This window comes from Pongo abelii, chromosome 4 (assembly GCF_028885655.2).
Source record: "Pongo abelii isolate AG06213 chromosome 4, NHGRI_mPonAbe1-v2.0_pri, whole genome shotgun sequence".
In the NCBI taxonomy this organism is placed as follows: Eukaryota; Metazoa; Chordata; class Mammalia; order Primates; family Hominidae; genus Pongo; species Pongo abelii.
The window spans coordinates 22,105,462-22,124,258 of record NC_071989.2 but is presented as its reverse complement, the minus strand read 5'-3'; the positions used below and the strand labels follow the sequence as shown (position 1 = coordinate 22,124,258).

General features: G+C 33.9%; 1 protein-coding gene across 3 annotated transcripts in view; it reads left to right on the top strand.

Moving 5' to 3' along the window:
• CDH12 (cadherin 12) overlaps positions 1–18,797 on the top strand; it is a 1,137,115-nt gene that overhangs the window by 1,113,059 nt on the left and 5,259 nt on the right. For all 3 annotated transcript variants that reach the window (NM_001131676.1, XM_024246642.2, XM_054555034.2), the window contains 2 exon segments: positions 9,508–9,629; positions 13,982–14,099. In NM_001131676.1, coding sequence (NP_001125148.1) covers positions 9,508–9,629; positions 13,982–14,099 — 240 coding nt within the window.

Below are 18,797 nucleotides of genomic sequence, written 5' to 3'. Positions count from 1 at the left end.
AGGTGAAGTCCCACAACAGGCCATCTGCAAGGTGAGGAGCCAGGAAGCCAGTGCAAGTCTCAACACCTCAAAAGTAGGGTAGGCAATAGTTGCAGCCTTCAGTCTGTGGCTGAAGGCCCAAGAGCCCCAGGGGAATCATTGGTGTAAGTCCAAGAGTTTATAAGCTGGAGAACTTGGAATCTGATGTTCGAGGGCAGGAAGGATCCAGCACAGGTGAAAGATGGAGGCCAGAAGATTCAGCTTGTCCAGTTCTTCCACGTTCTTCTGCCCACTTTTATCCTAACCCCACTGGCAGTTGATTAGATGGGGCCCACCCGAATTGAGGGTGGGTCTCCCTCTTTCAGTCCCCGAATTGAGGGTGGGTCTCCCTCTTTCAGTCCACTGACTCAAACGTTAATCTCCTTTGGCAACACCCTCACAGACACATCCAGGAACAATATTTTGAATCCTTCAATCCAATCAAGTTGACACCCAAATTAACCATCACAACTTTGAAGAGTAATACTTTGAAGAGAGAATCACTAATAAAGTTTTCACATCATTTCATAAAGCACTGTAATGTATCATATACATGGGAAATAATAATCATTAACATCAGCATAATCATCAGTGTAATTTAGAAATAATACCATTTTTCTCATTATTATATGCTATGTAAATGTAATGAAATCCAAATTTGTATTGTGATAGACTATATTTTATCTTAAATTTTCAACTGCTTTTACGTACATTACTGTAATCAAACTGCTTAGGAATACTTTAAATCAATCTAATTGCTCCATCAAAATCACATGTACAACTATAATGCCAGGCTTATATTTTTCTTAATTAGTATCTGATTATCACAGGAAATTAAAACTACATGATGGACTTTTCACCTGAAGGTTGAAATTTGGATAAAAATTATATTTAGACACGTAGATAAAATTCTTTTTAGTATCACATACAAGACAGAATTCACAATTAGAAAATGTTTTTACATGGAGATGTTATTTTGTTGACATCATATACTATATCATATTGAATCTAATTACTATAGGAATAGATTCAATATGATATAGTATATGATGATACTTATAAGTTCATACTTCTTAGTATCAAAGACCCTATTTGGGCCAGGCACGGTGGCTCACACCTATAATCCCAGCACTTTGGAAGGCCGAGGTGGGTGGATCACCTGAAGTCAGGAGTTCGAGACCTGCCTGACCAATATTGTGAAACCCTTCTTTACTAAAATTACAAAAATTAGCCGGGCGTGGTGGCCTGTGACTGTAGTCCCAGCTACTAGGGAGGCTGCAGCAGGAGAGTCACTTGAACCTGGGAGGCGGAGGTTGCAGTGAACCGAGATCACGCCACTGCACTCCAGCGTGGGTGACAGAGTGAGACTCCATCTCAATAATAAAAAAGATGTTCTCTCATATATCTTTAAATCTCATGGTCTATGATACTTTCTGGAACTTACGGATATGTACATAATTAATATATCTTAAATCAACGTTATTATATCATAACTTTTATGTATTAATATTTCAAGAAAATATTTATCATCAATATAACAACAACATTTTGTACTCATTTGTTTATTTATTCCCAAGACACAAATTTTACAAAAAAATTAATGTCTTCCTCAGATGAGCTTCCAGCCTAGTAGACTTCAGAGATAGTGAACTGGCAATTAGAATACTGCACTAAAATGGTTTGTTTTTGTTGTTGTTGTTGTTGCTGCTTTTGAGACAGAGTCTTGCTCCGTCACCCAGGCTGGAGTGCAGTGGCATGATCTCTATTCACTGCCACCTCCGCCTCCCAGGTTCAAGTGATTCTTGAGCCTCAGCCTCCCGAGTAGCTGGGATTACAGGTGTGTGCCACCACACCTGGATAATTTTTCTATTTTTAATAGAAGTGGGGTTTCACCATGTTAGCCAGGCTGGTCTCGAACTCCTGACCTCAAGTGATCTGCCAGCCTTAGCCTCCCAATGCACTAAAATGTTAACACAGAAAAGAAGCAAAGCAGCAGGGTGTTAGAGGAGCAGACAGAAGGATACCTGGGAAACCTGGTACAGTAACATGGCATCTAAACGGAGAAGTATAAAACTTAGGGGAAAAATAGTAAGAAGAAGATAAAAAGATATTTTTGTTGGCAGAAATAGCATACATCAAGCTCTAGAAATGGAAGAAAGCATAAAATATTCAGAAAAATATACAGGATTTCAGAATAGGAAAGAGAAAAGAAACCGAGGATGAGTACAAGGTAAAACTCCTCTCCCTGTGGTCTGTGTGCCTCTGTTTCTCACCATACCCTTTGCCTCCCAGTAATGAAGAAAATCCAGATGACAAATATGATTTTTTCTTTCTCAGCATGTTCTGATATTTTGATTTTTATCCTGAAGCAAAGAGGTACACATTGAGGAGATATAATCTAAGACAGAACTTGATCTTACTGGTATTTTTGAAAATTTATGTTGGTTACAGTGTAAACCAAAAATAAAATTCTAAGTCCAACAACTCACTGAATGGACCCCTCCTCTCAACCAAGAGGATTCCAAAGTAAATCTGAAAAACTTAGCTCAGGCTATGATGATGGGAAGGGGAGTCAAACATGTCTCACAATACTCTCTTCCTTTTGGAAATCAGGCACAACTGATCAGCAATAACATTAAAACAAAGATCTTACGAATGACAAAACAGACTCTTTGTAGCAATAAGATACCAAATTTCATCCTGACTCTAGTGACATCACATGACATGACAGATAGCTAGGCCCTAAAAGGAATCAAAGTAATTTACCCCAAAATATATTTATTTGACATATTTTGAAATGGGCCTGCAATGCTATTTCTCATGGGGGAAAATTTACATTCTGTACATCGTTTTCTTTCTTTTTCAGGTCTTTTCCTGATCCCGGAGAGATTTAACTAAGAATCTAGTACCTTTTTGGGTCCGATAAGAGACATTCACCATCTATTCTCTCTGAAGCCTTCTACCTAGAGGCTTCATCTATATAATAAGAGCCTTGATCTCCACAACCCCTAATCTTAACCCAGACACTCCTTTTTATTGATTCCACGTCCTTAAATAATAACTTAACACTCTCAACCATTGCCCATCAGAAAATCTTTGAATCCACTTTTATGGAGTCACAGAAGTATATTGGTGAATAAATTATCTTTATGGATTTCCCAGACTAGCTACAGATTATATTAGGCATGGAATAATTTAATGTGCCATTTAAAAATAACTGAACTAAAGAGAAAAGTCAAAGAAAACCTGTATCAACCTATATCATTCATTTATTATATCTTACTGAGTTTGCACTAATATAATTCAGTTTTGTGGCATAAAAGGCTAAGATTCCATTCTAGAATTTATTGTAGTTGTAATTTAGAACACAGTCACACAATTGAATTTTAACTTTTTTTTTAAACTTTTATTTTAGGTTCAAGGGTACATGTGCAGATTTGTTATGTATGTAAATTGCATATCATGGGAGTTTGACGTACAGACTATTTTGGACTAGGTAATAGTTTTTTAGTTTTTTGATCCTCACCCTCCTCCCACTCTCTGTCTTCAAGTGGGCCCTGATGTCTCTTATCCCTTCTTTGTGTTCATATGTACTCAAAGTTTAGTTCCCACTTACAATTGAGAACATGTGGCATTGGGTTGTCTGTTCTTATGTTAGTTTGCTTAGGATAATGGCCTCCAGCTCCACCCAGGTTTCTGCAAAGGTCATGATCTTATTCTTTCTTATGGCCCCATAGTATTCCACTATGTATATGTGCCACATTTTAAAAATCCAATCTACCGTTGATGGACATTTGGGTTTATTCTATGTCTTTGCTATTGTAAATAGTGCTGCAATGAACATACACGTGCATGTGTCCTTATGGTACAACAATTTAGATTCCGTTGGGTATGCACCCAATAACGGGATTGCTGGGTCGAAGGGTAATTCTGTTGTAAGTTCTTTGAGAAATCACAATACTGAATTTTAACTTTTTTTTTTTGAGACGGACTTTTGCTCTTGTCACCCAAGCTGGAGTGCAATGGCACAATCTCAGCTCACTGTTACCGCCACCTCTCGGGTTCAAGTGATTCTCCTGCCTCCCGAGCAGTGGAGATGACAGGTGCCCACCACCATGCCCAGCTACTTTTTGTATTTCTAGCAGACATGGGGTTTCACCATGTTGGCCAGGCTGGTCTCAAACTCCTGACCTCAGGTGATCCACTCACCTTGGCCTCCCAAAGTACTGGGATTATAAGCGTGAGCCACCATGCCTGGCTGAATTTTGACTCTTATAGTTATTCCGAAGAGATGTTATTTTTAAATAAAGAAACAAAATAACTCCAGTGTATTTTAATTTAACAAGAACCTTGTGTTCATTAGTACTTTACCGTTTTCAAAACATGTTCAATTACACTTTTCATTTGGTTCCTGGAAACACATCTACTAGGTACAATTTTAAGAAGCTCTGCCTTGTCCTTTGAATGTAAAGTGGGCTTCCTCATAGCCTGGTGGCTAGATGAGCTCCAAATATGACTCAATGAGGACACTTGATCATCACATATGTTGGTAGATTTCAGGCATTCCATCTTCTTGCTCTCTGAGTTAGTTAGTAGCTATCATAGAGCATTGAGAAACTGTGAGAAGATCTGGATTCCCATCTTGACTCCAACAGAAATCATAGGAAAGATTATATCAATGTTTTTCATCTATAAATAGATGTCTATGCATCTGTAGTTTTCAAACTTTGTAGATGATCAGGACACTTTGTCAAATAAAATCTTATGTGGAATCTCAATAGATTACATCAAGAAAATGGTGGTTAATGCCAACAGCTTATCTTTAGTCCTCATGAAACCACGTAGCATGCTAAGAAGAATAGCATGAGAACTATAAGTTTATATAATGCCTAAATTCTCTTTTATATTTAAACTTCAGGTTTTCTAGGGTTTACCAAAGGTTGCAATGGTAGTTCCCAGTGAACCCATTTCTAAAAAGGATTTCTGATTAAAAATTCTAATTATGTCACACCTAAAAATCTATCCTATATGACATGTTCTTCTGACAATGAAGCTGACATTTTTTTGGTCAAGAAGTGAGGTCTATCCTCCTTTCCTTTGAGTATGGAAGGGTAATTAATATACTAACAAATTTGGACTTTGCTCGTATATTAAGTGTACAATTGTCGTTTTACATTTATCTCCTATCCCATGAACTTGATGTATTCCTTTATTATATCTGTAAGTTTATTTGCAGATACTTTAGCATTTTCCATCTACGAGGTCATGTCATCTTTAAGCAATAATCATTTTATTTCTTTCTTTCCATCTGGATATCATTTAAAAATTTATATTTGGGTCTGATTTCAATGCATAAAATCCTCAAGGACAATGTTGAAGATATATATGTATTTCAAGAGCACATATTCTTATTCTGTGCACAGTGTTAGAATAAAAAAGTCTTTTACCATGATATTAGTTTCTCATAGACATACTTTATCAGGTTGAGGAAGCTGCCTTTTATGTATTGTTTCTTGAGAGTTTTTATCATGAATGGACTAGGGTTTTGTCCAATGCAAATTCCAAGCCTACTGAGATAGCCTTGTAACATTTTGTTCTTCCTTGTATTAATACGGAGATTGTTCTTGGATGTTAAATCAACCTTGTGTCCCTAGGATAAACACCCATTCATCATAATACATTATCTGTATAACTTGCTGCTGGAATTAATTCGCTAATATTTTGTTAAGGAGTGTTTGTACTTATGTTTATAAGAAATAATAGTCAGTGATTTTGGCTTTTGTGATGTTTTAATTGGCTTTGGTATCAAGGCACATAGGATTAGGCGGTAAGTGCTTCCTCCTCTATTTCTGAAAGAGACTGTAAGAAAATGATATTATTTGTTCCTTAAATATTTGATAGAATTCCTCAGTGAAGCCACCTGGGTGTGGGCTTTACTTGGTGGGGAGATTTTTCATTACAAGTTCATTTCTTAACTGTTTTAACTATGTTAAGATTTTCTGTTTATTCTTGAGTCAGTTTTGGTAATTTGCATTTTGTTGGAATTTGTCAATTTCAGCTGTTAACTATGTTCTTGCATAAAGCAATTTAAAAGATTCCTTTATCATTTTTTATTTCATTTATAATGAGAAGTAATTAATTCATTTCAGATTTAGGTAATTTATTATTTTCCTTTTTTTCTCTTAGTTTAACTGTACTTTAAAATATTCATGAAACAGGTTCTAAATGAAATAGACTCAAAATGCTATAGGATCTGACTCTGATATTGAAAGATAGAGAGAGGAAGATCTAACAAAGCATTGTGAAGGTATAAGGGTCAAATATAGAATTATTTCTTTGTTATCTGATATGAGCCTCAAATTAGTAACTAGCTATTAAATATAGGTAATGTGGAACAATAATAATTGAAATTTAAATGGTTTCACTATTAGGAACTTAACACTTAATTGTGTAAGACTTTGATTATTTAATGTTTACTGGGTTCATAATTAAATTTCCTTCATAAGTATTCAACAGTAACTAATTTCCATATGGTGTTATTTTCAAATAATTGCATAATAATACTCATGCTGAATCAAGGTGAAATGAATTTCATCGTTGCTTCCCCAAATATTGATTAGATGAGTCAATAAGAAAATAGGTCATTACTTTTCAAAATAATTTAGTACAATATCTCTCTATATAAATTAAAGTATGCTGTATTACTCCTATGCATTATTCATTCTTGTGAAAATTTCAATTCATATTTGAGTACAGTAGTTCTCAAACTGAGATGTTATTGCTTCTTAAACGGCCACTTAAAAAAATTAGGTGACATTCTTAATGTTTAACTATGGAAAGTTTTGAAAATATATGATAGAAGAGAGAGTAATATTATTAAACAGATGAACTTGTTACTCATTTTCAACAATGTATACATCTTTTTTGTTATTTTCTCTCTATTTGGACACTTATTTTGTATTGCCACAATGATGCCTTGTGACGTTTAATCTTCAGGAAATTTAGATATTTCTAAATTAGATATTTCTAAATATCTGTAGGGTATCTAATGATCAGGGAAGTTTCACACAACAAAACACTGTCATAGCTAAAATGTCAATAGTACTTTTGGGGAAACACTGTTAATAAAAAAAATACAATATTAAGAATAAGTTTGGAACAATTTACTCATAACAGATATTAGAATCTATTTTGCAGGATAGAAAATAATTTACAACTAGCAGAAGATAATTAATTTCTGATAGATAAACCAGGCCTAAATTCATTTTAATAACCTTTTCTTATATTATAAAATACATCTCCTGTCCCCTGTGGAAGATATACCATTGTCACACCAACTTAGTAAAACAAAACCGTAATACTGAAAAAAAGTAAAAAAGACATTCTCGTTTTCATGTAGCTGCAGGACTCATACATGATATACTATGTAAAATAAAAAATAGAAATTGAGTTTTACATTACCCAGATGTTGAGTAGTTTAAGTTATTCACATTCATTTACTAAACTTTATGAAATGAATTAGTTGTCTTTTTGTAAGTACCTATATAATTATCAAAGTGGTTTATTTTTTCACCTAAAGCTCAATATATAATAGCTTTTAAGAGCATGAGCTGTGGAATCAAAATAGCTGGAATCAAAACCTAGCCTTACCATTTTCGACTTATGACATTTGAGAAATTACATCCCTGTCTCTTCAGAGTTTCACATACACAATGGAGATAAAAATAATGCCTATATCATAGTTGCTGTAAAGTCTAAATGAGTTCATGTTTGTAATGTGCTTTTGAATATTTGTACATTGCAAGCATTCTAAAGTACTAGGCATTAGGCATTGCTGTTGTTCGTAATTTCCAATTTCTTTAGAAAAGTAAGCTTAGTTTAACCAACTTGTTGACCTTTATTTATATTTTATAATATGTAACTAATGGATAGCAATAACAGAAACAGATCTTGATCATCTCCACAAAGTATAAATGGTAATGAGTAATTATATTTACCAAAATTTATCAAACACCTTGTAAAATACCATCTCATTTAATGCAACAGCACTATGAAGCAGGGCCTATGAAAACCATGTATTTCATACAAGGAAACTGAGTTGAAGAAAGGTGAAATAACTTGTGAAAACCGGGCCAAACAGTTTCTATCAAATAAGATAGTGGCTTGTGACCAATATCAATTTTTAAATAATATGTATTTTCTGAATAATTCTCCAAGATTATTAATCTACCTTTTATAAGCACACCCGGTATTATAAGAACATACCATTTATATGCAATTTGTGTTATCTGTGTCGGTATTGGTACAAATAATGAATTTTGCTGTCATATGTGAATATGAGAATGCTGTTAAAGCTATTGTGTCAAAAGCTTGTTATGTATTTTTTAAATGAATTTTAACTAAGCAATGTATTGTATACCTTTCAAAATCAGTCATGTGGAATGATTTTTTATGCATTCTTTGAAGTATTCTAGATAGATGTCTAAAAGAATATCATGTCTTTGGTGCCATTGCACAAGAGTTTAACTCATAAACCAATCAACAGGGAAGGTATGATGGACTAAACATGGTCTTTGGATTTTTGTAATCCTGGGTTTGGATCTAAACTCCCCATTCATCTAGCTTTCTGCCTCTGGGCAAGAGGTCTTTTCAGCAAAACAGTTTATCCATCTGCAACACTTCATAAGGTAAAATTATATATTGCACAAGTTCAAACAGGTGCAATATTTTATGCTTTATTTGTTTATTTAATTATTTTCTAGTTTTATTCAGTAAATGACAGAGATGCAGATAATAATCCATAGGTTGGGACCAAAACCTGTGATGGAATTTTGGCAGAAGCATCTTGTCAAACTGAGTCTTTCTGATACTAGGAAGTAGGAAGAAGTAAGTTATTGCATAAAAGTTTATTACTTCCTTTTTTATCACCAGCAAGTAATTTAAGGAAGTATACTAGCTTTCCATAATCCAGCTCTTATTTCTACTTCCTTAAGTTTATTTTAATACTTTTCATTTATAAAGAGCCTTCTTTCCCTTTTTTTTTTGTTATAATTCTTCTTTTCAGGAGGAATCTTCTAGGAGGAATCATTTTGAGTGAGTCATTTAAATATGTAGATTATTCAACCAATAACATTTTCATTATGTGGGTCCAACATAGACAATTTTTTTATCTGGGGAAAAATATCACTGTTGGTAAAGATTGGTTCTGTGAACTAACCCTGGTACGATGGCTAAGTCATTCTTTTTAGAAAGGGCTACACTTATGCTAAAATATCAATTAAATAGTTGGCCTTACTTTGGTATTGAATTCTAAAGATAAAAAGGATTCTTTTATCATCTTGTAGTTGGAACCCCCAGAATTTCCGATAAGAAGGATTTTTTTTCATTCTATATGAAGGCTGATTTTTAAAAATTTAAATACTATTTATTGTAGAAGCAATAACTGACCAGATTTTGTAATCATCTTTTACCTTTATATGTTTTTAACAGGTAACCCTTTATTGACCAGCAAAGTCAATATACTGATTAATGTCTTAGATGTAAATGAATTTCCTCCAGAAATATCTGTGCCATATGAGACAGCCGTGTGTGAAAATGCCAAGCCAGGACAGGTATCTTATAAATATTGTTTCTTGAGTGTATAAAGACCCACCATATGCATGTGTTTTAAGTTATAAATCCAGACATGAATATACACACACATATTTGTTTTTCTGAATCAGACCTTTCATAAAAGAAACCATAAAACAGTAATTAAACTCTTGTGAATTAATGATATAGATGAATGGATGTGGAGGTGATACCACATGGATGAAGTACTGATTGCTTACTGAAAGTTCTTTGTATAATTAAAGGTCTACACTTGTGGATTCTGCTATGTTTTTCTATTCTCCTACTGTTGAATTTCTTTCCTTTTCTTTTCTTTTTTTTTTTCTTGATATGAAGTCTTGCTCTGTCACCCAGGCTGGAGTGTAATGGCACATTCTTGGCTCACTGCAACCTCCACCTCCTGTGTCCAAGTGATTATCCTGTCTCAGCCTCCCAAGTAGCTGGGATTATAGGCATGCGCCACCATGCCCAGCTAATTTTTTGTATTTTTAATAGAGATGGGGTGTCTCCATATTAGCCAGGCTGGACTCGAACTCCTGACCTCAAGTGACACACCCGCAAATTTCTTTCTTTTTTTAATTTGTATTTATTTATTTATTTTGAGACAGAGTCTCGCTCTGTTACCCAGGCTGGAGTGCAGTGGCGTGATCTCTGCTCACTGCAACCTCCACCTCCAAGATTCAAGCGATTCTTGTGCCTCAGCCTCCCGAGTAGCTGGGACTACAGGCTTGCGCAACCACGCCTGGCTAATTTTTTGTATTTTTAGTAGAGACGGGGTTTCACCATGTTGGCCAGGATGGTCTCAATCTCCTGACCTTGTGATCTGCCTGCCTCGGCCTCCCAAAGTGCTGGGATTACAGGCATGAGCCACCGCACCCAGCCCCCACACACAAATTTCTAAAGAACTTGTGACTGTAAACCTAGTCAGCAAGCTACTTTAGAGTGCATTTTCCCAGTATATTTCTTATTTTGCTCATGTGCTTGTATTAGTTGAACAACAAATCTTTTAATCTAACCTGAAAATGCAAAGCTTCCCTCTCTGGTGGCCTTGAGGGGAACATCTGGGTTATTTTAAATGTCTGACTTTCATTTTTCTTATGAAGTTAATATTATTCTGTGAAGATGTAGTTGTGGGAAGATGTTATGAGGAAAGAAGACCACAAAGTTAATGAAACTGATTGTGAAAGGTTTTATGTTAGGTGGTGGTAGGTTGCCATTTTTTCTTCTTTTTTTCCTCCTAAACTCTTATGAATGAATTTAGGAATAATATAAAAGGAATCAGGCATGGTTATATGAAAAGAGTATGTCATGAAACAAAAATATGTTTAATCTAATATTGTGGATCTGCATTCCAAATAGAAAATGCATTGGTATGCTTTGGTTTGCTCTAGTTTTTGATCACCTTTAAATAGCATAACTATTCACTTCAGTAAATTCGAAGTTTTATTTCTTACTTGAAATAAGTCTTGATATTTAAAACAATATTTTTGTTGAAAAAAGTCGTTATTTAATCTTTAGTATCTTTTTCAATTTCCATGCTTTACATCACTTAGTAGAACCTTTGTCCCACAGTTCTAAATCTGTGTGTGATGTCTACTAGTTGTATAGCTATTAAAATAAAATTAAAATTACATGAAACTAAAAACAATATTCTCATTCATACTAACCACATTTCAAGTGCTCAATTTGTGGTGAGTAGATATAATTTTGGTGACTGCAGACATAGAGTATTTTCATAACTATGGAAATTTCTAGTGGACTGTGCTGCTCTACTCTTCCATTTGATAATTTGGGGACTCGTTAATCTTCTGACATCACAACTTATTTTGTGATATTTTCTCAAGTAAGAAATCTGCATCCTTAATTTTGGATCGGCACAGAATGCCCTTAAAATTTATCACCTTAAATGCATCCACAATTTATATGGGATGAGCCTACAGCTTTCTTTAGTTTCTGAAATCCTAGGTGCTACAAAAATATTTGGGCCTGTATAAATAACCTGATTTGGTTGTTTTGGGAGTTTGAAGAGGTTTACCAAAGTTCCTCAAGTTAGCTATTTTCCACTTTCAGGATGCCTCACTAAACAAAGACCAAAAAAAAAAAAAAAAAAAAAAAAAAAAAAAGCCAGTGCTTTAGCTTTAGGTGGTTAAGGATATTAGTGATTTCAGATCAATTAGAATTTCATTTGTAATGCTCCAAATGGAAGCCTTTGGGAATAGAGCTCCATTTAATGTTCTATGTTTGTCCGATAAATTAAAGGATTTGATCAGTTGAGAAAAGGAAATCAGTTGAAATCAGTGTTATTTTTTCATATCTGAACAAAATTTTGAGGAATATCTTGGATTCTTAGAGGCTCTTATTCTAAAATATATTTCTGGGGCTTTTTGTGTCCAATTGAGCCACACTTTTCTACAAAGCATAACCCTGAAATGTCCATTGAGTTTTCAGGGATGTAATATATGAGAAATTAATTGTAATATATTGTAATATATGAGAAATGTATATATTTTCTGTTTTTGAGCCCTGCCGTTCTGCCCCTAGTCTAAGAACTATGCATAGGAACTGTCTCTCCTGGATTGTGCTGCTATCTATTATCTGCCTATCTATCATCTACATTTCATCTATTTATTCTGAAAAAATAAGAAAAGGAGGAAAGATTATGCTATGTAAATCAGTAGAGATTTATATGGTAGTTGTTTTCCTTGGGGCAAGGACTTCCAAGTGACACTTCCAGATAAGTGCCAGTCTATAACAAAGTCTTTATATCTATATGCTGTTCTAAAGGACTTTTCTTTATTCTAGAGTTATGTTCTTGATAGATTTTGATGCTATACATTTAATTTAGTAAATGGTGCTAGTTTATAACAGAAGGAAAACAAAGCAAAATTTGACAACCAGGTATTAGTCCCTGGATAATATGTAGAAATTTTATCAATGAAATCGAGCGATTTGCAGACATTGGTCTAAGTGAAGGAAAGTTGGTTTCACAGGGTCTATATGGTGATTCATTGACTAAGTTGCCACATTCCATGATTTAGACTTTGGTGCTGAATAATGAAATTCTCTCTAGGACAATTTTAAAGCTTAAATAGAGTCTGTGTGACTAATTCACACTAAGATGAGAAATCAAAATTCATACGAGAGGAACAATTAATTTGTTAAATTAGAAATTACTAACGCTGCACTGGATATCCAAGGTCCCAGTGATATCTGTCATCTATCTATCTATCTAATCTATCAATCTATCTATCTATCCATCCATCCATCTACCTACCTACATATCTAACATCTATCTGTGTCTCTGTGTGTGCAGATGAACAGGAATGTAATCATAGTCATAGATTGGGTTTTAACTGAATCTCATGTTTAATAGCATCAGTGTAAGATCACATGATGCATGCTTTACACACTGGGACCAGGATATCATGTGTGAAATCTATGGGACCAGGATATCATGTGTGAAATCTAGAGCCTTCCTCCTGCAGATTCAAATGTAGTCTGAGAGCATGATTATCTGGCCAACACTCTGCCCTTGTCATCTCTCACATACACTTCCTGAAATTCTGTCTGATGCACAGCCATTGGATATGTTAATAAATAAATGCCTCAAAGCCATTCTTACTTGCTTATCTATTTAATGGATTGTAAATTTCACAGGTTGATTCTCAGAAGTTATTTTCATTCTCCAAGTATTTAAGGGCATTTTATTGAAGTACAAGGCTTTTAACTGTAAGATACACATGGTATGGAAGCAATTTAGGAAAAATTTTGTAACAGGAACGATAGTGCTTACTCTTTTAAAAACTCTTTGAAAACACAATTTGTATTCCTACCGAATGAACAAAAACATAACAAAAGCAGATATACAGCTTTTTTATCTCTCTTTATCATCATTTTATTTATTTATGAAAATAGAACCATTGTTACAAAACATAACTCATACTAAAATTTTGCTATCACAAGGGCTTTTAGATAATCAGAGATTTTGTTTTTAGTAAGCATTTTCATATTCAGGCTAGAAAGCATTTATTTCATCTAATTTAAAATGCAAGCAAGTACATTTTAATTTTACTTGGCTTATTAGTGTGAATTTTTAATGCTGGTTGCCTTTTTAGTTACGCAGGTATCAATTTGAAATTAGCCCATGTTCTGTAATTGTGCCTGTCGTTATTCCCTGTAAATGTTAGAAATTTGTTTATAAACATTGTGTGTAAATAACTGACCTACTGGTATTGATTGAAAAAGTGCCATTTCTGTCTACTTGCATGCTTCATTAAATACATTTAGTAGCCTGGTGTGTAAAGTCCTCTTTGAAACTGATGACCGACTTCAAGTTTAATCTCAACTGTTTCAGATAATTCAGATAGTCAGTGCTGCAGACCGAGATCTTTCACCTGCTGGGCAACAATTCTCCTTTAGATTATCACCTGAGGCTGCTATCAAACCAAATTTTACAGTTCGTGACTTCAGAAGTAAGTGTAACCACAGAAAAATTTACCTCTTATCATGTATCTTTGCAAAAAGGCACAAAGGGAGGAATCAATACTTTTCTTTGAAGCACTCAATTTCATGAAATATGAAATCCTTACATGAGAAAGGCAAAATTCTGTACCTAGTAGTAAATTAAATATTTAATCTATATAGACTGTCTAGTAAGGCAGGTTGCTTGCATTGTAAATGTGGACAGTCTCTCAATGAGTCAAGCAAATAAAAGACTCTCTGAGAAATTGAATGCTTTCCTTGTTTTAAACATATCATTTGTCCCAAATGCACATTACTTATACTTACTAACAGGGAGCTCTTTAGTAACTGTTTTATTAGAACAGTTTTTTATTAGAACAGTGTTTTATTAGAACACAGTACAGCACAGGCTAAGAATGCAGGTATCATAAAGACACGTGCACACAAATGTTCATTGCAGCACTATTCACAATAGCAAAGACAGAATCAACCTAAATGCCCATCAATGACAGACTGGATGAAGAAAATGTGGTACATATATATACACCATGGAATGCTATGCAGCCATAAGAAAGAATGAGATCATGTCTTTTGTAGGAACATGGATAGAGCTGAAGGCTATTATCTTTAGCAAACTAACGCAGAAACAGAAGATCAAATACTGCATGCTCTCACTCGCAGAATGATAAGAACTTAGGAACTCAAACAAAGAAACAACAAACTCTGGTCTACTTGAGGGGTGAGGGTGGGAGAGAAGTAGAAAAGATAACTGTTGGGTACTGGGCTTAATACCTGGGTGATGAAATAATACATACAACAAACCCCCATGACACGTGTTTATCTAGGTAACACACCTTCACGTTACCCTCAAATCTAAAATAAAGGTTAAAAAAATAAAAAATAAATTTAAAGAATGCGGGTATTATATTTGAAATGACATAGGTTTGCATTTCTGTTCCATACTACCAAAATGACAGACTCTTAATGTATATGATTTTACTAAATCAAGTCAACCTCATAATATTTTTTATTAAATAAAATCATATTTGCAAAGCCTTAACAAAATGCCTAAAACATGTTACCATCAAGATCATTTTAGCCACCACCAATGCCATCATGGTTACACTTACACTTTTATTTATTTATTTATTTAGAGGGAGGGAGAGACATGGTTTGCATAGTTTATAATGAGAATTTGCTACTTAAAGACTAATGAAGAGGAAGGAAAGAATGAAACTTTAAAAATAAATTTGTGTAAAATTTGTTTTTACACATTAGTTTAAATGAAACTCTAGTCATTAAAAAAAAGCCACTTAACAATTACAGATAAAAAATTCTACCTGCAAAGAATGGAAACATTATACTTTAAATGTGGACTATATCTATTATTTAACATGATATGGAATAAAACTTTTTTAAATTTAATTTTACTTTTTAAAATTTTAGATTCAGGTGCAGCACTGAATCCTAGCACTTTGTTGCATGGGTATATTTCATGATGCTGAGGTTTGGGCTTCTATGATCCCATTGCTGAAGTAGTTAACCTAGTACCTGAAAAGCAGTTTTTTTTTAACCCTTTGTCTCCTCCCTTTCTCCCCCTTTTTGGCATGCCCAGTGTTAGTTGTTGCCATCTTTGTTCTGTGTTCCCAAAGTTTAGCTCCCTTTTATAAGTGAGAGTGTATGGTGTTTCGTTTTCTGCTTCTGCATCAATTTGCTTAGAATAATGCCTTCCAGATGCATCCATGTTGCTGCAAAGGACATGATTTCATTCTTTTTCATGTCTGTGAAGTATCGCATGGTGTACACTTATTCTTCTACTACCACAACTATTGCCATCACTCCTACTGCTGCTACTACCGCTAATGCTATTACATCTGCTACAATTACAACCATTACAAAAATATAAAGGACACTGGATTAGAAATATTAAGGTTGAGTATCAGTCAGTATCTCTGACTTTATTAGGTCTGTAACCTTGGGTATTTTATGTCCTGTAAGTTTCCATATTCTGTAAAATAATCATCAAAACACCTGACTTTATAACCCGATAATAAAAAGATAAATTTTTATAAATTCTATGCATATAGAACAAGTGAACAAATTTTATTGAGATGGCGATGATGATGATGGAATCAGAGGATATTTTGAAGAGATTAGTTTGCTACAATGATTAGGCAAAGAAAATCAGAGTCTCCACAAAATCAGTCTCCACATTTTATCACTGGAGGAAGTTGCGTAGGGTTTGTTGAATAAAATATGCAATGTGAGAAATGGCTGTAAGTGAAACAGCGGTCCAATCTTGAAGTTATTTATCATGAGAGTGACCACATATTTTATCATAAAAACTGGAACACTTATAAAAAAGTGGGAAATATTTATAATGTTATGTTACAGCAGCACACATAAAATAGGTCTGTCTAAGACAAACTGGACCATACGAGGACCCTATCCAGAAGCCATTTCAGGAGATAACTTAAACCAATAATGTTAGTAGTCTTTGAAAGGTTTAAGCAAGAATATAAAATATTCATATTTACATTATAGGGAAATCTGCTTGGATGTAGCTTGGAAAATATATCATTGGGAGATAAAACTAGTTCTGACGTCATTGCAGTAAACGGGTGAGAGCCTTAGATTAGGGTACTGACTGTGAGGATGGAGACAAATGGATGGAAATAGAATTGATAAGACTTCATGATAGATGCCCTAGATTCAATATGTGTATATCATGTAATAAGACAAAATAGATTTCCAGGTCTTAGGCTTCAGCAACTAGGTAGACAGTCACATCATTCACCAAACCCAAGCGTTGACTATTTTCCACAATGTATCTTTGCTGAAAGAGCTATTTCAGATTAATCATGTTAATGGGAACCAGATGATACTGCCTCATAGCAGAGTGCTTTCTCATGGACTAGACATGTACTTGTCACAAAATTTCAGGTGCCATTTACCATCTTCCTTGTTTTATAATGAATTAGATTTGTAAGGTATTTTTAGTGAAAAGAAAGCATTTATAGAGGAAATACAATATAGAATGTCTTTTTCTTCTCACTATGGACATCACAATAAATTTGTTATGGTCAATTTTCAATAAATAATAAATTGGGCTGGGTGCGGTGGCTCACTTTGGGAGGACAAGGTGGACAGATCACCTGAGGTCAGAAGTTCGAGACCAGCCTGGCCAACATGGTGAAACCCCATCTCTCCTAAAAATACAAAAATTAGTTGGGCGTGGTGGCAGGCACCTGCAGTCCCAGCTACTTAGGAGGGTGAGACAAGAGAATCGCTTGAACCCAGGAGGTGGAGGTTGCAGTGAGCCAAGATTGATCCATTGTACTCCAGCCTGGGCGACAGAGTGAAACTCCATCTCAAAATAAATAAATAAATTGAAAATAAACATTTTAAAAAGGGTTAGGCTGCCATTTGACACATACACTGAGTTCAAGAATACCAAATCCCTACCTCCTCCTAAGTGCAGACACACCAGACATTCTATTTCTATTAGTCATTTTCACTCAGATTATGAACTTTATTCCTAGCCTGTTCCTTTACCGCAGACTCAAGTGTTCAACCATCAATTGCTGAAGATTTAAATGTTGATTCAATTAATATCCATTTGTTCATCCCTAATCATATCCCATAAAGTTTTCTCATCTTGGTGCTTCCTATTGCTGAAGAACCTGCCTCAATTTCAGCTGTTGAATTTAAAGTCTACCAATAGAAAAATGAAATCTGATTGAAATAGTAACATATTTGTGACAGACCTGCACAATTGTAATATATTATACACTTTTTAAAATTATCTTACCTTATTCTCAAGTATTATGCATAGCTATAATAAACTACATATTGATATATTTCTAAAAATAACAAGGCATTTCTAGGGGTTACTTTGACACACAAAGGAAATATTGTTATGAATAAAACAAAATTTCTGCTTACTTGTGTAGAAATAAAAGAGCAAATGCATTCAAAAGAGCACTTTCAATAGAAGTATTAATTGCATTTATATAAAAGTAGTAATTTTTATTGTCTCTCATTATTGCAAGTAAATATTATTGTTTTTGAATTAACCAGAATTACGATGAATTACTTTTTAAATTATATTAAAGTAGTGATTGTTATAGTTCAAGGTGTTTACAATTTTTAATGTTTTTAACAAATCTTATTTTCCTTTCCATGTTTCTTATTCCAGCTGATATGCAGAGGTGAAAGTATTCCCATACATACAAACATATATAACATATATTTATAAACATATGTACATATACAACATGTAGATAGAAAAATCCTTAATTTAAAATAGTCAATTGGTTTTAATGTAGTTTAAAGAATAGGTTCTTAGGTGAGATAATTTACAGATTCATTGTTTGTAATATTTTCTATTATGCATGAAACTATTTAGAAAACTATTTTTTAATGAGATTGCAATGTCAGCAAAAAAATTGATCAATTTAACACACTTTCTGTCTTGTAAAGCATTCCATAATCTTTCTGAATAGAAAATTTAATTCTTCTACCAGACAAGATTAATGTTTATTTTTCCTCTAATGATTATTTTGATTATATTTTGGCAGTTTTCATAATGTGAAAAGAAATTTAAAAAATAAGAATCCATTTTCCTGATGCAAGAAGAGCTTCTTACTATTGAGCAGATACCAACTTGAAGATTTGAAGTGAAGCTCATAGTAACCATGTTACCATAA